The 22,249-nt window shown below is 55.2% G+C and overlaps 1 protein-coding gene and 1 pseudogene across 5 annotated transcripts in view; one reads left to right on the forward strand and one right to left on the reverse strand.

The window, feature by feature from the left end:
• ITPR3 (inositol 1,4,5-trisphosphate receptor type 3) overlaps positions 1-22,249 on the reverse strand; it is a 66,936-nt gene that overhangs the window by 26,651 nt on the left and 18,036 nt on the right. For all 5 annotated transcript variants that reach the window (XM_029242139.1, XM_029242137.1, XM_029242140.1 and 2 more), the window contains exons 3-20: positions 15,777-15,898; positions 14,083-14,169; positions 13,397-13,555; positions 13,110-13,208; positions 11,746-11,829; positions 10,986-11,132; positions 10,635-10,730; positions 10,022-10,072; positions 9,680-9,822; positions 8,341-8,440; positions 8,088-8,248; positions 7,331-7,472; positions 5,657-5,818; positions 3,123-3,295; positions 2,461-2,580; positions 1,885-2,067; positions 711-962; positions 479-623 (exon numbers count right to left, since the gene is read on the reverse strand). In XM_029242139.1, coding sequence (XP_029097972.1) covers positions 479-623; positions 711-962; positions 1,885-2,067; positions 2,461-2,580; positions 3,123-3,295; positions 5,657-5,818; positions 7,331-7,472; positions 8,088-8,248; positions 8,341-8,440; positions 9,680-9,822; positions 10,022-10,072; positions 10,635-10,730; positions 10,986-11,132; positions 11,746-11,829; positions 13,110-13,208; positions 13,397-13,555; positions 14,083-14,169; positions 15,777-15,898 — 2,426 coding nt within the window. The remainder of the gene's footprint in view (positions 1-478; positions 624-710; positions 963-1,884; positions 2,068-2,460; positions 2,581-3,122; positions 3,296-5,656; positions 5,819-7,330; positions 7,473-8,087; positions 8,249-8,340; positions 8,441-9,679; positions 9,823-10,021; positions 10,073-10,634; positions 10,731-10,985; positions 11,133-11,745; positions 11,830-13,109; positions 13,209-13,396; positions 13,556-14,082; positions 14,170-15,776; positions 15,899-22,249) is intronic.
• Positions 17,432-18,358, forward strand: LOC114907032 (annotated as a pseudogene).

Consider the following 22,249-nt stretch of genomic DNA (forward strand, 5'->3'; position numbering starts at 1 on the left):
GGCCGAGGTGAGTGTGGGTGGGGCCAAAGTGTCATGAAGGGCGTGGTCTTGTGGGTGGGGCCAGCCCAGGGAGTATAATGAGGGACAGATTCCTCGGGAAAGGCTCTAGGATGTCAAGGCTGCATGGACACGGAACCAAGAGTCCCAGACAAGGGCAGCCTGACCCCAGAGGGTTACCGAGGAAGAGAGGCCTGCAGAGGAGGCCACTGTGGGGAGGACAGGGCAGAAATGCAAGAAGTGGCGGGTGGCTCCTGCCAGGGGCCCGTGACCCAGCCCTGGGCTGATGTGGTGAGTGGACGAGGGGGAGGCAGCCCTCTCCGGGGCGTCAGGAGAGAAGCCTCCCTCCCAGCAATCTATGAGGTCTCCCTGCAGTGGCGGGGGCACTGAGGGAAGTGAGGTCGTATATCCCACACCCTACCCTGGGGAGTGACCAAGACCCGGGGGGGGCAAGCCAGCGTGCTGCTGAGCCCCAGCCCACCTCAAAGGTGAGCTTGTTCTTCTCCTCATTGGCAAAGGGCACGGCCTCGCTGACCACGTTGTTGAGGTAGTCCTCCACGAACTCCATGGTGCTAGCAAACTTGTTCTTCTTGTCATCTCGGGAGGCGTTGAGGTTGGAATCATAGCTGGGGGTGGAGGCGGCGAGGCATGAGGGTCCCCTGAGATCCTCCCCCTCCAGCCGAACCCTGCCCACCCTCCTCCGCCCAGCTCACTCCTTGATGGTGATAGCCGTGGGGATCTCAGTCCAGAGGCGGGCGAACTTGACGGGCGTGACCAGTTCCTGGGGGTCACGGTCAACGTGCACATGCAGCATCAGGTGGCAGAAGGAGGCACGCAGGTCAAAGGGCAGCATCTCGTCCGCCATGCACAGGAAGATGAGGTCAACGCCCAGCTGCTGAGAGATCTCATCGATGGCCAGGTACTGCCGGTCCAGGCACATGCGGGCAAAGAGCTTCAGCTGGTACCTGCGGGGCAGGGAGGACGGTGAGGACGTGGCAGGTGGGCTCGCAAGGGCTGCTGGCACAGGCCTGGGCCTGCTGAGGACTTGAGAAAGTGGCAAAGGGACTTAGGTTAAACCACGCACCAGCCACCGTAACAGGACCCAATTCTGAGCAAGCCAAGTGGACAGAAACACAGTCTGGGATTGAGTAATAGCAAATCTCCCCTCTTTGCTAAGGAGGAAGGTGCTTCTCGCTCAGCCAGGACAGGTCTTCATGGGAAGAGGGATGGCACAGAGAAAGGTTGGGAGGGGGAAGGGAGGAGAGCTCGGTAAGAGGAACCCTGCTCGGGCAGGGGGTTGAGGGCAAGACTGGGAGACAGAGGAGGGGAGGGTGCAAGACCAGGGTGGAAGAGCTACAGAAATGAAGGCTGTAGGAAGCTTTGTTCTGCACCAAGTCATGCCCTCTGCCTCCTCCTCGGAGGCCTGCATTACCTACCCCAGGCTCCATGGCCAGGCAGCCTGGGTTTGGATCGTGGCTCCCTGCTTACAGCTGTGTCACCTTGGGCAAGTTCCTTTACCTCTCTGTGCCTGTCTCCCCAACTTTATAATGCGAGTAATGATAGTCTCTACTTCACAGGGTTTTCGTGACGCTGAAATGAGTGATTGGGTGAGTGTTTTGACCAGTGCCCACGAGACAGTGAGCCTTTGATGAGTGTTATCTAGTATTCTTATTTTTTAAATACGAATGTATGGAGACAGGTGTGGGTTTGTTTCAGGCCTCATCACTGTGCTGAGCCCGGCCTCAGGCCACCCAGTGCTCCTCGGGCCGCCCAGTCACCCATCACTTAGCCTCCCTGGCGAAGGCGGAGGCAGGAGCCCCCTCGAAGCTGCTGGGGCTCGTCCCGGGGCAGGGCCTGGTGAGGCCCCCTGGGAGGAGCATGAGGCACCTGTAGTAGCTGAGCACGTTCTCATCGTGGGCGTTGCCGGCCCGTGCCTCCTGGGCCAGCTGCCTGATGCTCTTCTCATGGTGCTCGTTGTTCTTGTCGGTCCACATGAGCCACACTTCCTCCTCTGAGTACTCGATGCTCAGGTACTCAAGGGACTGCGCCATCTCCTTCACGGGCCGAAGCCTGCAGACCAACGGAACCCATCACAGGGAGCGGGGCCCAGAGCCCTCCCCGAGCACCCCCGGCCACACAGACCTCCCCTCCCAGAGCTGGGCCGAGGGCCAGTCAGGCTGCCTCCCCTGTGGGACCCACCTCCAGCTTGTGACCCCAGACAGACCATGAGCTTCTGGAAGGCAGGGGCCTGGGCTCATTCTCCTCTGTGCCCCCATCCCCTCCCCCACACAGTGCCGAGCTCCGAGCTGGCCACACAGCAGGTACTGGGTATCTGCAGAGAGCCTGCAGGTTCTAGCGTGAACCCAGACAGGGCCCCAGCTCTAAGGCAGCGGGGGGTCCGGGCAGGGTGGAGGCCTCGGGGGGGATGTGAGCTGCGGGTAGGAGACAGCGCAGCCGGCTCACTCGGTCTGGATGAGAATGTCACTGTTCTTGGGGTCCAGCACACACTTGCAGATGAGCTCCTGGGTGACGGGGATGGCGATGTGGTTGGACACACACAGGTCAGAGAGGTAGTCCAGGAACCTGGAGTGGTGACAGCAGGGGTGTGGTGAGGGACTCAGAGGTGGCCCCCCAGTGGGGACAAAGCCCACCCTCCTCCTTCCCCAGCTGGCAGCACCAGCTCCCTGGCACTTGGAGTTTGCTGCTCCTGCAACCTTCTCAAAGCTTGTAGACAGGGATATGGACTCCCGGCTGCCTGGGGAGGAATGACCCACAGTCATCACCCTGGGGCTAGATGGGAGTCCAGGGGGTCAGAGGAAAGGAGACACAAGGAAGGAGTGATATTCAAAATATTTAACTGGTCCAATGCAGGCACTGGCTTGGCCGCTGGAGAAGGGTCTGGGGGCCTCCTGCTCTACCAGGAGTCAACCCCCTTGTTGCTAGGTTGGGCCAAATATGGGAGGGGACATAGGGAGAGGCTGGGGGGGCCAGGGCCTCAGAGAGGTGGCAGTTTGTCAACAAGTGCAGAAGGATTTCAGTATTTAACAGCCAGCACCAGCAGCTTTCTCCCCCGGGCAGCAGTGGGAGGGGGGAGGGGGGTGGTATGGCAGGGGAGGGGGGCCCACCTGGGCTCCCGGTTCTTCCGCACCAGGCTGACGAAGGTCTCCACCTCCGTCTTGGTGATGTGCTTCTCCAGGAGCTTGCGGTTGTTGTGTAGCAGGGCCGTGATGGTGTCTTCGGCCAGGATGTCGTAGCCGATCTGGGACTGCATCATCCCGAACTGCTTGGCGATGTGCTCCTGGGGGGCGGCCGGGCTGGGGGTCACAGGGAGCCCACCTCTGCTCGAGAACACTGCTCCCAGGGCCCCAGACAAGGACCCGACACCGGCAGGGGACCCCGACCCTAGGAAGCTAAGGGGTCCAGGAGAGGATGCCAGCTCCGGGCAGAGGGCAGTTTTATGTAATATAGTTATTTAGCTCACCATCCATCTCCCTACCAGAGTGAAACCCCCACGAGGGAGGGACCCTGTCTGTTTGGCAGGGCCAGCTACATGATTGGTGGGGCCCGGTGGAAATGAAATAGCAGGACTCTTCCCAGAAATAAGCCCACACACCTACAGTCAATTACTCTTCGACAAAGGAGGCAAGAATGTACAATGGGAAAAAGAAGTCTCTTCAGCAAGTGGTGTTGGGAAAGTTGGACAGTGCGTGTAAACCAATGAAGTTAGAACACACCCTCTCACCATACACAAAAATAAACTCAAAATGGTTTAAAGACTTAAATATAAGACATGACACCATAAAACTCCTGGAAGAGATCATAGGCAAAACAGTCTCTGACATAAATCGTACCAATGTTTTCTTAGGTCAGTCTCCCAAGGCAAAAGAAATAAAAAAATAAATAAACAAATGGAACCTAATCAAATTTAAAGCTTTTGCACAGCAAAGGAAACCATAAACAAAATGAAAAGAAAACCTACAGAACGGGAGAAAATATTTGCAAATGATGCGACCGACAAGGGCTTAATTTCCAAACTATACGAACAGCTCATACAACCCAACAACAACAACAAAAAACGACCCAATCAAACAATAGGCAGAACAACTAAATAGACATTTCTCTAAAGAAGAAATACAGATGGCCAACAGGCACACGAAAAGATGCTCAACATCACTAATTATTAGAGAAATGCAAATCAAAACTACAATGAGGTATCACCTCACACCAGTCAGAATAGCCATCATTAAAAAGTCTAAAAATAACAAATGCTGGAGAGGGTGTGGAGAAAAGGGAACCCTCCTACACTGTTGGTGGGAATGTAAGTTGGTGCAGCCACTATGGAGAACAGTATGGAGGTTCCTCGGAAAACTAAAAATGGAATTACCATATGATCCAGCAATCCCACTCCTAGGCATATATCCAGACAAAACTATAATTCAAAAAGATATGTTCACAGCAGCACTATTTACAATAGCCAAGACATGGAAACAACCTAAATGTCCATCAACAGATGAATGGATAAAGAAGATGTGGTACATATATGCAATGGAATACTACTCAGCCATAAAAAAGAACGAAATAATGCCACTTGCAGCAACATGGGTGCAACTAGAGATTATCATACTAAGTAAGTCAGAAAGAGAAAGACAAATACCATATGATATCAGTTATATGTGGAATCTAAAATATGACACAAATGAACTTATCCATGAAACAGAAACAGACTCACGGACATAGAGAACAAACTGGTGGTTGCCAAGGGGGAGGGGGTTCGGGGAGGGACAGAGTGGGAGGTTGGGGTTAGGAGATGTAAGCTTTTATATATGGAATGCATGAACAACAAGGTCCTACTGTAGAGCACAGAGAACTATATTCAATATCCTATGATAGGACTGCCCTAGTGGAACAGTGGTTAAGAACCCGCCTGCCAATGCAGGGGACACGGGTTCGAGCCCTGGTCCGGGAAGATCCCACATGCCGTGGAGCAACTAAGCCCGCATGCCACAACTACTGAAGCCCACACGCCACAATTACTGAAGCCCACGCGCCTAGAGCCCATGCTCTGCAACAAGAGAAGCCACCTCGATGAGAAGCCTTCGCACTGCAACGAAGAGTAGCCCCCGCTTGCCGCAACTAGAGAAAGCCTGCACGCAGCAACGAAGACCTAATGCAGCCAAAAATAAATAAATTAATTAATTAAAAAAAAATATCCTATGATAAACCATAATGGAAAATACTATTAAAGAAAGAATGTATATGTATGTATAACTGAATCACTTTGCCGTACAGTAGAAATTCATACAACATTGTAAATCAACTATATTTCAATAAATAAATAAATAAACTAGAGGTAATATTAAAAAAAAAGAAATAGCAGGACTCTTGTTCAAAAATTAAGAATTTCAAGACAGCCACAGTGGAGAGTTAAACCCAGCATGAGGCCCCTCTAAGGATGGAGCCAGGTTGTGCGCTGTGAGGACAGCCCTACTCTCTGGTTTGGTTCCCTGCAGCATCCTCATCCTTGGGGCCTGAGACGGCGCTTGGCACACCGCGGTGCGCCTTGGTGAACACCTGCTGAGTGAACGAGAGCAGGAGTGAGGGAGGGAGCGAGCCGGCCAGCAGGTGAAGGGGCAGCATTCCAGGGCGGCGGGCAGCCCACCTGGTTCTTGCGGTAGTCCTCCTGGGAATGGCGCAGCACACGGTAGCACAGGCGAAACATGTGCTGGTAGGGGGCGTTCTTCTGGTCCGACAGCTCCTCCAGCCGCACCAGGGGGCCCTCACCCCCCTTGTCACGGAACGGGGTCTTCAGAATGCCAAAGATCTAGGGGAGCAGGGAGAGTCAGGAGGGATCCCCACATCTGCCTGCACCCCTAATTGTCCCAAGAATTCTAAGCCCCGAACTGACCCTGCCTGGAAGCCACCCTGACATTAACCCTGAGCTGATTCTAAGCTAGACCATGACCCCCGCCCACCCCTTTCTCACTCCCCTCTCCTGGCTGGAATCCCAACGCTGGCCTCAGCCTGTCCCTCCCCAACGTGAATTCTAATCCCAACTCAGATCTTGGGCCTGGCTCAGCCTCTGGGGGAAGAGCTGCAGCTTACTGCAGCTCAGGGGTCTGAGGCTAAGAGAAAAGGCAGGCCAGGCCCGTGTGGCCAGAGCTTAAGAGACCAGACACAGGCCTGCCTTGTCCAAAAGGATGGATGTGGGGATGTAGGGTTACATAAAGCAAGGCTGGCAAAGTGGTAACAAGTGAATTCAGGCAGTGTTCGTTGTACTATTCTTTCAATACTTTCTCAACGTTTGAAAATTTTCATAATAAAAATTTAGAAAAAAAATTTTTTTAAAAAGCACAAGTTTGGGCTTCCCTGGTGGCGCAGTGGTTAAGAATCTGCCCGCCAATGCAGGGGACATGGGTTCGAGCCCTGGTCTGGAAAGATCCCACGTGCCACGGAGCAGCTAAGCCCGTGCACCACAAACGCCAAGCCTGCGTTCTAGAGCCTGCGAGCCACAACTACTGAGCCCGTGTGCCACAACTACTGAAGCCCGCGTGCCTAGAGCCCATGCTCCGCAGCAAGGGAAGCCACTGCAATGAGAAGCCCGCTTACCGCAGCGAAGAGTAGCCCCCGCTCGCCGCAACTAGACAAAGCCCATGCACAGCAACAAAGACCCAACACAGCCAAAGATAAATAAATAAAATAAATAAATTTATTTAACAAAAAAAAAAGCTCAAGTTCTCAGCCTGATATCTGAGTGCAAATCCTGGCCCTGCTGTTTCCTAGCTGTGGATTCTCTGTCAAGTTACTCCAACCTCTGCGTGCCTCAGTTTCCTCATGGGTAAAATGGGGATAATGATTAATAAATAAGCTCTCCCCGGGTTGGGAGGATCAGATGAGTCGATTCATGTAGGGCACTTAGGGCAGTGCCTGGTACATGGTAAGAGCGCAATAAATATTGCGGGTGTTGTTTTTTTTTTAAGAGATGATAAGATCAACCATACCTCCATTTTTTAAAAATAATAATATTTTTTTTAATTTTTAAAAGGAATTGATGAGAAACATCAGGGAGACTGCAGCTCAGCTGGAGATGGGAAAAGGCAAGCTCACGTTCACAAGACGTCCTTTCCCAAAATTTAAAAAAAAAAAAGCAGGAGTGGACTTCCCTGGCGGTCCAGCGGTTGGGACTCCGTGCTTCCAATGCCGGGGGCATAGGTTCAATCCCTGGTCAGGGAACTAAGATCCCACACGCCGCGTGGCCAAAAAAAAAAGGTGTCCTGTTCCCTGGTCACTGGCCTTTCCCCGAGGCCCCCCAGCCCCCATGCATGTGCATGGCCACCTGTTTGAGGATGTTCTGCTCTCTCATCAGCTTCTGCCGCTCCCGGTTGGGCTTGGTAACCATGATGTCCAGCACGTTCTGCCCATTGTTGGGGACGTCGCTGACGAAGAACACCAGGTCCTCCAGCAGCTGGATAACAAATCTTCACAAAGGGATGCCAGGGGTGACGAGTGTGAGGTGCCGACCCTGGGCACCCCCCAGGACCCCCGTCACATGCCCCCTGGGGCAACCAGCCCTTCCGCACGTGCCAGCCTTGCTGTCACAGCACAGAGCCCATCATCTGCCTTCCACTTCTCTCCCAGCTTCACCCCGAGCTGCTTTCCAAACACACCCCTCACCCCACCCACCCAGGATCCAAAGTGCCCTCCAGACAAAGAATCTCAGGATACTCCCATCTGCAAAGAGCCAACAGGGCACAGGCAGGGCGTTTGATGTGAAGGGCTCTGCATTTCCATCCACCACTTCCTAGCTGAGTGACCTTGGGCAAGTCTCTTAACCTCTCTGAGCTTCAATCCCACCATCAGTAAAACATGGGTAATGATGGCTCCATCAAAAGGCTAGTTCTTGGAGTATGTGAGCAGTGAGGCTGGGGTCCAAGGTCAGCCAGGGCCCCGCAGGGACCAGTCCCCACCTCTGTCACCCTGCCCCCACCCAGCCTATCCAGATTCTGCTTTGTGACTCCTTTGTTTGTGAAACACAGGCCCCAGGAGGACAAGGGCTCTCAGGTAACCTCGGCAACCCTGCCCCTGAGGCCCACCTGCGGTCATTCTGGCTGATGAAGCCCTCGTTGAGTTTCTCCACGGCGCTGGCCAGCATGGAGCTGGCGTCGTTGGCAAAGTCCAGGTCTCGGATCTCGGACACAGGAACTGACACAATGGCGAAGGCCTCCTTGTCCTCCTTGGTGGGGCACGTGCCCAGCTGCAGGGACAGAGGTCAGCAGGGCACTCAGGGACCAGCCTGGGCCCCAGCCCAGCCCCCAGCCCAGCCCCCTAGCCCCGATGGGCCCACACCATGAGCCGGATGGGTCGCTCCTCCTCGACATCAATGGGCACGTTGGTGCTCTGGATCCACGTGTTGGTGCAGAGGTGCCGCAGCCGGACATACGAGTTCCTGCAGGCAGGGGGGCGGACAGAGCAGGGGGAGTGCGCCACGGAGCGTGACCCGGCAGTCTGCCCGCTCTAACCCCTGGGGCTTCCCATCTTCCACCTGCCTCCATACCCAGCAGCTGTAGGACAGGGGCACGGGTCCCCTCCAGGTGAGGAGCCTGAGCCAGAGAAGAGAGACCAGCAACATGGCCCCCAGGCTCTGTACTAACTGCTGCGCTTTCCCAGGCCCACATGCCTTGCCCGCTCTCCCCAGAACCAAGCTCTGAAAGCCCAGGCTTAACTACAAGCTCAGGACCCAAATTCATTGGGACAAATGAGGCTATTTAAACTATCCCACTTAGTGTCAACTACGCATGCGTTTCACGGCGGAAATACTCATGTCTTTGATTATGAAATACAATTAACATTCAGAAATGAAAAATAATCTGAATCTCCAAATACACCTGGCCCCAAGTTTCCAATAAGGGATCGTGGGCCTACAGTGATTCAATTAATTCTCCCATCAGCCCTGCTGACGGGCAACTTGACAGTCTCACTTCACAGGTGAGGAAGTTGGGGCAAAGTGACAGAGTCAGCTGCCTGAGATCAGCCAGCCAGTCAATGCTAAAGCCTGCTTGACACCCGGGAAGTTTCTTGATGTTACATTTTAGAATCTCGGGGTTGGGGGGGCCTTAAATGTCAGGAGGTCCAGCCATCGCATCCAATGCACCCTGGACAAGCTGTCATGCCGCCTGTGCCTGAGCCCCAGGCTGAGTGGCTTTAAAGAACACTGGAGCAAAGGCATTTTTTTTTGTTTTTTCGGTATGTGGGCCTCTCACTGTTGTGGCCTCTCCTGTTGCGGAGCACAGGCTCCGGACGCACAGGCTCAGCAACCATGGCTCACGGGCCCAGCCACTCCGCGGCATGTGGGATCTTCTCGGACTGGGGCACGAACCCGCGTCCCCTGCATCAGCAGGCAGACTCTCAACCACTGCGCCACCAGGGAAGCCCTGGAGCAAAGGCATTTTGATAAAGAACTAGCACAAGGCGGCACCCAGGGTGCAGGGCCCAGGGCCGGGCACATGGCAAGCATTCAGTGGTGGTGAGATGCCTACAGGCCTCAGAGCTGCATCCCCAGAGGGGCAACTCATGGCAGGTCCTGAGGCCAAAGGACCTCAGAAGGACAGAGGAGTGGGGGGTGCAGGGAGTCCAGGTGCCAGCCTGGGCACCCCCGCCGGTGCCCAGGCACACAGCGCCTACCTACCGGGGCACGAAGGAGTCGGTTTTCTGCAGCGTGGTGGGATCCAGCTCAAACAGAGAAGCAATGTCGTTGCCGTGGGGCACAGCAACCAGGCGGTATTTGATCTTCTCCCCAGCGTTCCGGCGACCTGCGCGGCCCTGGGCACCCTGTGGTGAGGACCTCAACTCAGGCAGGAGCCCCTTCCTCCTCTCAGGCCCCCTGAAACCACCCAGGATCCCACCTGAGAGGCCGTCTCCCTCCAGCCCACCTCCCAGGGTTTCGCGGCCTCCCCGGCCCCACCCCCGCCCACCCCAGAGCTGTGCACAGTCACTCTTCCCAGCCCTGGAACCCTTCTCTGGTCCTCACCGTTCCCGCTGCCTTGGGATCAGAGGCGTCACCCTTGTAGCTGGGGTTCTCCTGCTCAGAGATACAAGATAGGGGGGCTATCCACATGACCCCCCACTCCAAAATACAGTCTACATATGGCCCTGGGTTGGGGCAGTCAGGAACCCCCCCCCAACCTCCCAAGGGTGCCCATCCCAGCCCCCAAACTCATGCCACTCCTTGTTGACATGGAGGAGGCACCAACTAGAGCCCCAGGCCCTGCCCTCACGGCCCCTCTCCAAAGACCCACAGATGGACGCAGACATACACACATGAATGCCCCAATATACACAAGCCTGTGCGTTACGGACAGACAAGGATGTGGAATGTAAGTTCCACAAGGGCTGGGAGTCATGCTCACTGCTGTATCCTCAGTGGCTAGAATAGCTCCTGGCACATAGCAGGAGACACAGTCGTATTTGTGAGACTTATTCACAGTCATGCACGTCTTTGACAATATTTGTTAAGTAGATGCATGAGCGCAGAGAAGCCAGGGTCCACAGACACATGTATCTCTGTGCAGACGGGTGCCAGGCACACATGCTCGTGCACGCACGGCCTGAGCTCCCAGGATGCCCTCTGCCTCCCCACTCACCTCAGCAGCCAGGTAGTTGCCCGTGGCCAGGTGCTTGAAGCGGTACAGGCCGTTCCAGTGGCCAGCTCCTCCACGGCAGGGGTCATGGTGGACCACCTGGAGGGTGCAGGCGTGTCAGGCAGGAAGGAGGGGCTGGCTGGGGAAGGGGAGGCATGGCGGGGAGGGGCACCGCAGGCCTGGAGAGCTCTGGGTGGATGGCTCTGGGACCCTCTCTGGCCCCTTGGCTGCAGAGGGGCTCAGACGAGAGACGGATGAGGGTGGACCTCCCACCCTAGAGGGGGAGGAGGAGCGGGGGAAGCCCAGGGCTGCAGGGGAGGGCTGGGGCCCAGGCGCCAGAAGCAGGGATCTGACCTCCACCTCCCAGAGGGCATTGGAGCTGGTGGCCGAGGTGGCGGACTGGCGCAGCGTGGTGCGCAGGAACACCTGCAGCTTGCCCTTGTACTCATCGCACGTCAGGAACTTCTCCTGCTCCGCGTGGAACAGCCGCACCACGTCTCCCTGCAGGCGGCAGGGCGTGGGCTTGGGGCAGACAAGGACCCTCCCGGGGGAGGAGCCCACCTGTCTCAGATACTGGCGCAGCTCCTTCTTGAGCCAGCAAGCCAAGGGTGGGGTGCACACCTAGCCCTCCGAGAGGGCGGCCCCTCCTGCCAACCCCTTATGTCCTACAGGCCCCGACCCAACAGCCTCGCATCCTTGTCCGAGAGGGCACAGGGCAAAGGGCAGGGGGCCTGGCCTAGAACCGTGGAGAGGTGTCGAGGGCACAGGGTGCTCAAAGAATCTGGGCCCACCCCACGGTGGGGGGATGGGGACCCCCACTCCACTGCCACCCCCTTAGCAAGATAGCAAAGTGAGAGCAGCCCGGACTGGGAAAGGATGGACAGGGGGGTTGTGGGGCCAGAGACAAGAGAAGGCGAGGACCAGCTGGGGCCGCTGGGTAGGGCCCTGTGGGAGTGGAGGGAGGCCGGATGGGGGTGCAGAGGCAGAGAAGGGGCAGCATGGAGGGGAGGGCCAGACAGGGAGCAGAGCTGGGTGCTCGGAAGGTGGGGGCAGGCAGGCAGGGGGACCTGTGGGGGTGGGGCGGGGCTGTTTCCGGGGAGTTTCCAGTCCTTACCCCTTTCAACACCTCCTCCAGGTGGTCTCGGAACTGCATAAACAGGTTGATCTTCCAGCTGGTGTTGCAGTTCACAGAGTTGACCTGCGGAAGCGCACAGAGACCCGTGAGGCCGGGCAGGCCCCCACCCGCTGGGGAGTGGGCCTGTGCCTAAGACCCGAAGCGGGTGAGAGGAGGCCAGCCCAGCCCCCATTAGAGCACAGGGGGGTGTCTTCTCCCAACCAGGGCCCCCAAACCCCAGCCCAGCTGCCCTGGGGCCGCCACCCAGTGGGGTGGAGAATGTGGGCAGACACTGGGAGACAGGCAGGGAGCAGGGAGGCCCACCCAGCCCCTCCAGCTGTAGACAGGACTGGAGGAAGCAACCCTGGGTGGTGGGGGGGGGGGGTACGTGGACACCCATCCACTGCCGGGCTGGCCCTGTTACCAACCAGGGTCCTTGGACTCTAATCAACAGAAGTTAATAAGAGTCCAGATGAAAAATTGAGCCAAGGCTTTAGCAGGACTCCTACTTCAGCACTAGGGAGGGAAACTAAGACACAGGTGGCCCTGCTCACTCTTCTTATATGGCGGGGCGGTGGGGGGCGAGGCGGCGGGGGGCGGGTTCATGGATGGGGCCGGAGGGGCGATTTAGGTGGCCTGCCCACCCCCTTGGTGGTGCCCTGCATAGTACCCTGCTTTTGCTCCCAGCACCTCAGAAATGGCAGTTGGTTTTTTCGGCCTTTTTGTACCTTACTGTTCACAACCTGCCCCAATTGTGCACGCGTGCAGTTCCTTTTAGTCTCTTAGAGTTTCTTTGTATTTTGTGGCCTGAGGAGATGTTTGTCCAGGTGCAAGGGCAAGCACTCCCATAAAGGGTCCTAGGTCCCAGCCTATATCAGCCCACCACCCTGTTACCGACCCAGGTTCTTGGCCTCTTTAATCAGGAGAAATAGATAAGAGACCAGATGAGAAATTCAGGCAAGGCTACAGCACGAGGGAGTGAAAACAAGGAACAGGTGCCCTTGCTTGCTCCCTGAGGCCGGGCAAGCTGGTCCCTTAAATGGGCTGAGGTCAGGGGCGGATCCATGGGTTAGGTCGGAGGCGTGGCTTAGGCGATCTGCCCGCCCCCTCGGTGGCGCCCCCTTGGTGGTGCGGGGATCGTGTGCAGTACCTGGCTTTTGCTCCTGGGACCTCAGAAGTGGCAGCTGGTTTTTGGCGTTTTTGTATCTTATTGTTCATCGTTGCCCTGACTGTGCATGGGTGCGGGTAGGTTTAGTCCCTTACAGTTTCTTTGTATTTTGTGCTCGGGAGACACTTGTCCAGGTGCAAGCACTCCCGTGAGAGGCCCCTGACCCCAGCCTATCTCAGCCCAGCGCCCCGCTCACCTCCTTGCAGCCAGCATTGTCACTGAGCTCATAGTTGCTGGCATGCAGAGGCTGCCCAGCGTTGACAGGGTTCAGGATCACCTTGTCCCCGACAACCACCTATGGGGACAGAATGCAGCAGAGTGAGGGTGGGGACGGCCGGGCCCCCAGGCTTCCCTCTGGCCAGTCTGCCCCCTAAGAAACAGGCATGAGCTCATGCAGCCCCCACACCAAAGACCCTAGAGAAGCCCCCCTGGCGCTGTGGCCTGCGCCTTCCAGCAGGCCCCTCCCCCCAGCCCTGTCCTCACATTGTCCCCGTTGCTCCGCAGCTTCCAGAAGGGCTGGATGAAGAGCCAGGAGCCCTCGTTGCCCGTGGCATCCAGTGTCACCCGCATGGCGTTCTTCTCCAGCAGGGCCGGCAGCCGCTTATTCACGGTCAGGTACTTGTTACTTTTCATGTGCAGGAGCTGAGAGGCGGCGGGGGGCCAAGCAGTGGGGAGGGGTGGGGGTGAGGTCACCCCAGGAGGCCAGCCCATCAGAAAGGGGGGGGCTGGGGGGGGCACACTGGGCCCTTGGACAAACAGACCGAGACAAACATGGCCACACGCACAGTCACACACCCAGTCCAGCACCCAGGTGATCACACAAAGAGCTAGCGCTGTTCTAAACACCCTAAGAGTAGTAGCTCGAGGAACCTTACAGCAACCAGAGGGAAGTACTATCACTGGCCTGATTGTCCATTTGGGGAAACAGAGGCCCAGGGAAGTGAGGTAGCTTGCCCAGGTCACAGAGCCAAGATGTGAACCTGGACCTCGGGGCTCCAGAATCTGTGCTGGTGGCCACAGTGCTGAACACACACCCATGCACACAGCCATTCAGGCCACACAGCAACGGGCACATGTAGAGGCAGACACGCAGTCACAGAGACAGTCCCGGGTTGGCTGGTGCCATGGCACTGGCACCCCTCACCCCCACACCTGCCCCGGCGTCACACCTGGATCACACTGCCGTACTTCACGACGTCCCCATGCACCTTCTTGTTCTCTGTGTCATTCTGCTTCTGCTCCATCTGGGCCGCATGCTGCACAGACATGCACAGAGATGGAGGGTGGGCCCAGAAGCCTGCTACTGAAGGGACACATCTTCCCACCCCCCCACACACATGCAGGTCCTGGCACTGCACCCAGAGCGACCCTCCTGAGGCCATCTGGCCTGTTCCTCCCACTACCGACGAGAGAACGAGGCTCAGAGCGTGTACAGGCCAGAGCCAGCGGCACCAGATTCCTCCCCTCAGGCCCCTCCTCGCCACCTCCCTCTGGAGGGGGCAGCCAGCAGGCCTGTGAGCCCCCTATGCCCCAACACCCCCAGCAGATAACCTAAGGTTGTGCCTCACTCCCCTGCCTCACCAGACCCCTGGTGCCCCAACAGGGGACCCCTGGCCCAGCCCAGACACCAGCAGGTGTGCTTGGCGGCATTTCCTCCTCCCCCCCACCCTCACTCCTCTGTGACCCTCCCTCCCCAAACTGTGTGTGCTCCTAGCCCACCGCCTCCAGGGAGCCTTCCCTGACGAGCCACATCCAACTCTGACAGATCCAACCCTGATGCCTCCAGGATTTGGTTTGCATCCCACTGAGGACACCATTTTAGGTTCTTCTGTCCCGTTAGACTGGAAGCTGCCCGAGGATACACTGTGCCTCCTCCATCAGACTGGGGGGTCCTGGAGGTGGGGGCTCTGTCTCCTCCATCAGACCGGCTCTCTCTGAGGGCAGTGGCCCCTCTGCCCCTTTCATCTCCTCAGTCCCATTATCCGGGCCTCATGCCGGAGGCTGGTGGGAGGATGGCTGCTGGGGAGCCATGCCAGGTACCACGTGACTCTCCACAAACCTACAGTGTACGGCTGTGTGACCACGTGTGGTTCTGAGTGTCTGCGCACGCGTGAATACCCTATGCCCAGCCAGATCCACAGCTCAGCCTGGGCCTGTGGCGGCAGCAGGAAGAAGCTGCGACGGCCCCCAGCCCAGGATGAGAGACGACCTTATTTATAACAGAGCTCAGCAGCCCACACCCAGCCCCCTCTTTCCAGCCCAGTTCACAGCTGTGGGTGGGGCCCACCCGGGCCCACCCTTTGCCCATTTCACACCACCTCCTCAGAGAAGGGGATACCGGGAAGCAAGGTCTGCCTGACGGGGGGCGGGGCCCCAGGTCCGGGGGAGGGTCTCAGAAGCAGGCTGCAACGTTGCTGACCACAGCCAATCCTCCCACTCTCTTTTCCATGGGGATTGGGCTGGACGCCCTGAGCTCCGTCCAGAGAGAACCGCCCAGGATGTAAACTGAGAGGCCTGAGAGCAACCACCAGGCCCTCACACCACACACCAAGGTCGGCCAGAGACCCAGGGACCGTCTAAGCCCCACTGCCAACTCGTAGGATGAGCACAATGGCCCAGTCCCCTTGAAGGGCCCCAGGCTCCAACTCTATAAGATGAGGGGTGAGGTCAAGACTAGTTCTTAAATCAGGTTCGCTGGAGCCACTGTCTCTAGGAGCCCCTGGTAACTCCATGTACAGCTGCACAGGTCGTTCATTGCACTGTGGTGTCCAGCTGAAGGACTGGCTGGCAGCTGAAGTGCAGTCCACAGTTCACTGAGGCATGCGGCCTGGGACAGGGCACACACACCTGCACGTGCACACACCTGTAACTTCTGCAGCAGCACCACGTCGGCAATCTTCTCCTTGTCCTGCTTGGTCTGCTTGGCCTTCCAGTACTGCTTCTGGGCCGAGTAGCGGTTCATGGGACACACCTTGAAGAGGCAGTCTGAGGAGGGAGGGCAAAAGGAGGGAGCTCGGTTCATGCGGGGCTCAGGGGAAAACCCTGGCCTGCAGCCCTGCCCTCAAAGCCCCCCTCTGCTCTCCCCACCCCTCTCCACCCCGCCGCCCTTCTTGGGTAGAGAGGCAGTGGTCAGAAGACCCCCGTGGAACTCGGAGCATCCTGGATTGTGCTGAGTAGAATGGAGGGGCCCAGAAGCAGGTCTGAGAGTGGGACCCCCCCTGGGAGGCGGACGCGTGCCCTCTTCCCCACGGGAGATTTATCAGAGGACCTTGGGCCACCACCCCATGCCCTGTCTGTGTCCAGGTTTTGTGGACATTGGCAGCTGACCATTCACATCAGCATCCTTTCTCTGGCCCACCCCCATCTTGCCCACAGATGCCTGGGAAGTTACATTTCCCCCCAGCCCCCAAGGGGTGTCCTCCATCCACTGGCAGCAGGAGGGGACCGCCTGCAGTGGTCCCTGGGGGATAAGCCTGAGGCCTCTCTTCCCCCGAAACCACCTCCTTGCTCGGCGCCTTCACACTCCTCCTGGGACCCCTCCTCAATAATTCTCCCACTGTAGACTCTGCTTCTAGGGAACTCAACCTAAGAGAGTGCCAATCAGAATTCCAGAAACAGGTTCTTTATTACCTGATTTTTATTCTGGACACAGATAAAGCATCAATGATTTTCACAAGCCCAAACTCCAGAAAGGATGTCAGATTTTTCTACTTCTGGAAAGGAGGCATGAGTTGGAAAATCCTATTCTAAAGTGTGACGTGAAGGGATAGAGGATTCTGGATCCCGGTGAAACGCTGGCACGGGGACTGGGCCTGACGATAGCATGAGCCGTGCTGGGAGGCAGTGAGCTCCCCGTCACAGGAGGGAATCCCAGGAGGGCACAGGGCTGGGCTCACAGCCTCTAAGACCCCTCCCTGGCCGCAGTGCCTCCACAATCAGCAGTGCTCCCGCAGCAGAAACACAGGAAGACGGTTGTGCTGGGAACCTGGACAGGGGCCCCTGGGGGAGCAGATCACAGAGACAGGGCCCTGCCTCATGCCTCCTTTATATATATGTCACATAATGCTTGTTGATCCCACTCCTGGGCTTATATCAGGAGAAAACTCTAATTTGAAAAGATACATGCACCCCAGTGTTCACAGGAGCTCTATTTACAATAGCCAGGACATGGAAGCAACTTAAATGTCCACGGACAGATGAATGGATAAAGAAGATGTGGCACATATACACAATGGAATACTACTCAGCCATAAAAAAGAATGAAATAATGCTGTTTGAAGCAACATCGATGGACCTAGAGATTATCATATTAAGTGAAGTAAGCCAGAGAGAGAAAGACAAATACCGTATGATATCACCTACATATGGAATCTAAAAAAATGAGATAAATGAACTTATTTACAAAACAGAAAGAGACTCACAGACACAGAAAACAAACTTATGGTTACCAAAGGGGATGGGGGGTGTTGGGGGGAGGATAAATTAGGAGTTTGGGATTAACATATACACACAACTATATATAAAATAGATAAATAGAAGATGCCACCTCAGAAGGAAGTGATCACACCGGATGAGGTCATGGCCCATCTTGGAGACTGCCTTCTGTCCATCAGGCCCCAGGAGAAGTCAGAAGGACTTCAGCTTAATTTTCAGCAGAATGTGGACGATGCAATGACAGTGCTGCCTAAACTGGCCACAGGTCTGGATGGCAATGTGCTATTCACAGGTGTCTCTGATTCTGAGTATACACCCGAGTGCAGTGTCTTTGACCTGCTAGGCATACCTCTGTACCATGGCTGGCTTGTTGATCCACAGAGTCCTGAGGCTGTGAGTGCAGGTGGGAAACTGAGTTACAACCAATCATCACCTGCGAGCACTCCAGTGACACCAACCTCGGGACAGAAGGCCTGACTGCAGAGCAGTTCCTGGAGACCGCCGCCGCACAGCTGACCTACCACGGTCTGTGTGAGCTAACAACAGCTGCCAAGGAGGGCGCACTTAGCATCTTTTTCCGGAACAACCACTTTAGCACTATGACTAAGCACAAGGGTCACTTGTACCTACTGGTCACCGACCAGGGCTTTCTACAGGAGGAGCAAGTGGTGTGGGAGGGCCTGTGCAACGTGGACGGAGACAGCTGTTTCTGTGGGCAAGGGACCTGGAGCAGAAGGTGGGAGTGGCTCCCCAGAAAAGCAGCAGCAGGTGGACCAGGACTACCTGATCGCCTTGTCCCTGCAGCAGCAGCAGCCGTCGCGAGGCACATTGGGTCTTAGCGACCTGGAGCTGGCCCAGCAACCTCAGCAAGAGGCGTACCAACAGCGCCAAGCAGCCCAGCCCGCGTCAGCACGGGCCCTGTCACCGCAGGGGAGAGGAGCCGCATTTGGACGCCCAGCTGCCGAGTGTCGGCAAAGGCCGAAGCAAGAGTCCGACTGTGTCCTCCTGTAGCCCCGCTCAGTTCCAGGCTGCCCTGCCTCCGCTTTCAGAGGTTGGGGCTATTCTGCTTGCTCCCCAGCTCAACTTGAGATATGCAGGGTAACTTATTTATGGAATGTTGGGGATCAGAGCAGGCAGTAAATGCCAAGGTCAGACTTGGTGACGTCTTTGCCCCAACGTGCTGCCTCCTCTTCCTCCCAACCATCCCGGGCAACACTGGGGTTGGTGGGGTGAGGATTTCTGATTCCCAGCTCCCCTTCCCCAGAATAGTCACATTAATATACAGACTCAGGCTGCAGGGTGAGGTCCCCATCTAGAACACATCTCCCCTACTTTCTGCTCCTGCAGGCCCACCCGTATCCAGCCATCTGTTTGTTTCAGGGTTTAATTTGGGTTTCTATCTCCATTATTTGTAATGCCTTCCTAGGGGTTTGGAAATAAAACTTCTTTCCTGAGAAAAAAATAAAAAATAAAATAGATAAATAACAAGGACCTACTGTATAGCACAGGGAACTATATTCAATATCTTGTAATAACCTATAATGCAAGAGAATCTGAAAAAGAATATATATACACGCAGGCATGCACACACATTATGTATAACTGAATGAATCACTGTGCTGTATACCTGGAACTAACACAACATTGTAAATTAACTATACTTCAATTTTCTAAAATGGTTTAAAAAAAAGAAGAGAAACACAAGTCGGGAAAAAAATGCTTGTTGAATGAATAAATGATCTGAGCCCTCTAAAATGTTTGTGGCCCACCCCTACGAGCAATGCACATCTCCATGCTTTTACTCTGCTGTGCTCTTTGCCCAAAGGCGGCCCTGTCCAAAACCCAAGAGGGGCCAGAACCTTCCTTCTCACCGAACTGTGGGGCAGAAGGGCAGAGAGGACAGAGGGTGAAAGGGTAGCCAGGAGACCGGGCCCACGCAGGACCAGCAGCAGCAAAGGCCAAGAGAAAAGTCTGGGTCCAGGGGGGTGTCCTACCGTAAGGATTGTGTGTGCTGGGGGAATGCACCTGTGGGTGCGGGGGCACAGGGCTGGTGAGGCTACAGACAAGAGGATATTCCTTTATCAAAGTCAGCTGACATTCCCCGAAACTAAGGTATGCAATACTCCAAAAACTCACTACCACTGCACAGAATCATCTGGGGCGGGGGAAGATTTAACAAATACAAACTCTCAGCTCCCCCATAGATCTTGGTAGGGGTCAAGGCCTGCAGATATGCATCGTGAAAGGCACACCCCACCCCCACGCCCGATCCCAAATGGTTCTGCTGCCCAACCAAGGCTGCAAAGCACTAGCAGGGGATTCGAGACAAGAACAGAGCACAGGGAATAAAGTTATCCAGCCACAATTACACATAAACTCTGTATAAATCATGTAAACATCTGTTTCTAATCTTTAACATTTAGACTCAACTTATAGAACACCGAAGACTCCACTGCAGTTACAGAAGAGAATGCAAAGCTTATTCAGTCTTGATGTAAAACTAAAAGGGCGCGTGGTTGGTGGAAGGCAGACGTGAGGCAGAGCACTGCAGGACTTGACAGGATGAGAAATTCAGGTGTGACTATGATACTTGGGTTAATAAAGGTGACCATGGAGAATCTACAACAGCGACAGCATGCTGCTGGGGGCAGGGGGAGGGGAGAAAGTGGAGGGATGGGCCGAGAGAGAAACTCTCCCGGAATAAGCAAAACCTGGGGTAGCAAGCAGAAGAAACGATGAGAAGGGTGAATGGGTTTGCTTTCTCTTATTACGCTGTTGGACAAGGCGCAAGACAAAAGCTCAGAGCCACAGATGCCCCCTCCCTTGGACACAGCAATCTCCCCACGGGTCCTTCACTCCAAGAGCACAGCTGCATTTGTACAAAATGACAAGGGACAAGGGTCTTCACTGCACTGTCGGGAATGATAAAGATTAGAAACAGCCCACGTGCCCATCAGAGGGGACTGGTTAAATAAATTACGATGGAGCCACATGAAGGACAGCTATGGAGCTGTGAGAGAGGGGGGAGTGGTCAGAAACCCTGACACAGGCTGCAATCCGGGTAAACCTTGAAGCCATTATGCTAAGTGACATAAGCCACAAAACGACAAATAAGGTACGATTCTGCTCATGTGACGTACTCAAGACTAGTCGGATTCATACAGATGGAAAGTCGGACGGTGGTTGGGGTGAGGGATGGGTTGGGAATGGGGAGTTATTATTTAATGGATATATAGCTTCAGTTTCACAAGAGGAAAAGCAGTTCTGTGGATGGACGGCGGTGATGGCTGATGAGACTGTGCTTAATGTCACCGACCTGTACACTTAAAAGTGGTTAAGATGGTAAACTTCACGTGGCTATTCACCACAGTTGAAAAAAAATATTTTTGAAATGCTTAAAACTATGTAAACCATAGGAACACTGTTTTCACAGTTGTCCAGGATATGAACAAAAATGAGTTTTTAAGTGAAAAAAAGAGAGAGAAAGAGAGCTCAAGACCTCTATATACTAATATAGAAAGATCTCCAGTAGGATCTATCCACACTAAGACTCATAAAGTAAAAACAGCAAAGAACAGAACAGTGCATATAGAATGCTACCCCAGTGTAAGAAAATCGGGGAAGTCTGAACATATGTTTGCAGTTGCATTAAGGACCACGGGAGGATGCGTAAGAAACTAAGAAAGTGGTTACCTGGAGGGACAACAGTGGAGATGGGAGAGGGCCGTGGGAGCAGATTCTCGATGGATGTTTGCACAACATTTTGAGGTGTAACTGGATGAATAAACTACCTAGTCGGATTCTCTAGTAGGGTTGTCCCTGGAGACGGGAACAGGAGGTGAGTGAGGGTGGGATGGGATGCTCCCATCTGCTGGATCCTAGAGCCTGTATTTGTATTACTTTTTTTTTTTTTTTTTTTTTCCGGTATGCGGGCCTCTCACTATTGTGGCCTCTCCCCTTGCGGAGCACAGGCTCCGGACGCATAGGCTCAGCGGCCATGGCTCACGGGCCCAGCCGCTCCGCGGCATGTGGGATCTTCCCGGACCGGGGCACGAACCCATGTCCCCTGCTTCGGCAGGCGGACTCTCAACCACTGCACCACCAGGGAAGCCCTGTATTACTTTTATAAAGAGGAAAAAGAAAAGATGATGAACAAGATTTTAAGTGGCTCATAAATATATGAAAAGATGTCTCACTAGTAGTCAGAGGAATGCAAATTAAAACCACAGTGAGATGGCATTTCACACCCAGCGGGCTGGAAGACAATTAAGTGGGACAAAACCAAGTGTAGCCAGGATAGGGGTGCAGCAAGAGCACCCCCACCCCATGCACCCACAGTCTGGCAGGGGTGAACGGGGGCGAGGGGTGGGGGTAAACACTCACAGCCCCCATGGAAGGCGGCAGGGCCGTTCCTAGCAAGACAGGAGAGATACCTCTCACCCAGGTCACCCGCCCTTGGAACACACCCAAGAAACTCTTGCCCGCGAGCCCAGGGAGACATACGTGTACAGGGGGCTCACTGCAGCATTGTTGGCAATTACCAAAAACTGCAAATGAGATAAACGTCCATCAACGGGGGAACCAGTAAAAGGACTGCAGTTTACTCACTCAGTGGAATATTACATAGCAATTAAACAGATGAACTAGAGCCATGCGGGTCAATACAGATAAGTCTCAGAAACAGTGCAGAGGGCTTCCCTGGTGGCGCAGCGCTTAAGAATCCGCCTGCCAGTGCAGAGGACACGGGTTCGAGCCCTGGCCCTGGAAGGCCCCACATGCCACGGAGAAACTAAGCCCACGCGCCACAACTATTGAGCCTGTGCTCTAGAGCCTGTCAGCCACAAAATGCTGAGACCATGTGCCACAAATGCGGAAGCCCACGCACCCAGAGCTTGTGCTCCG

This window comes from Monodon monoceros, unplaced genomic scaffold (assembly GCF_005190385.1).
Source record: "Monodon monoceros isolate NGI ecotype Baffin Bay Population unplaced genomic scaffold, NGI_Narwhal_1 Super_Scaffold_3, whole genome shotgun sequence".
NCBI lineage: Eukaryota > Metazoa > Chordata > Mammalia > Artiodactyla > Monodontidae > Monodon > Monodon monoceros.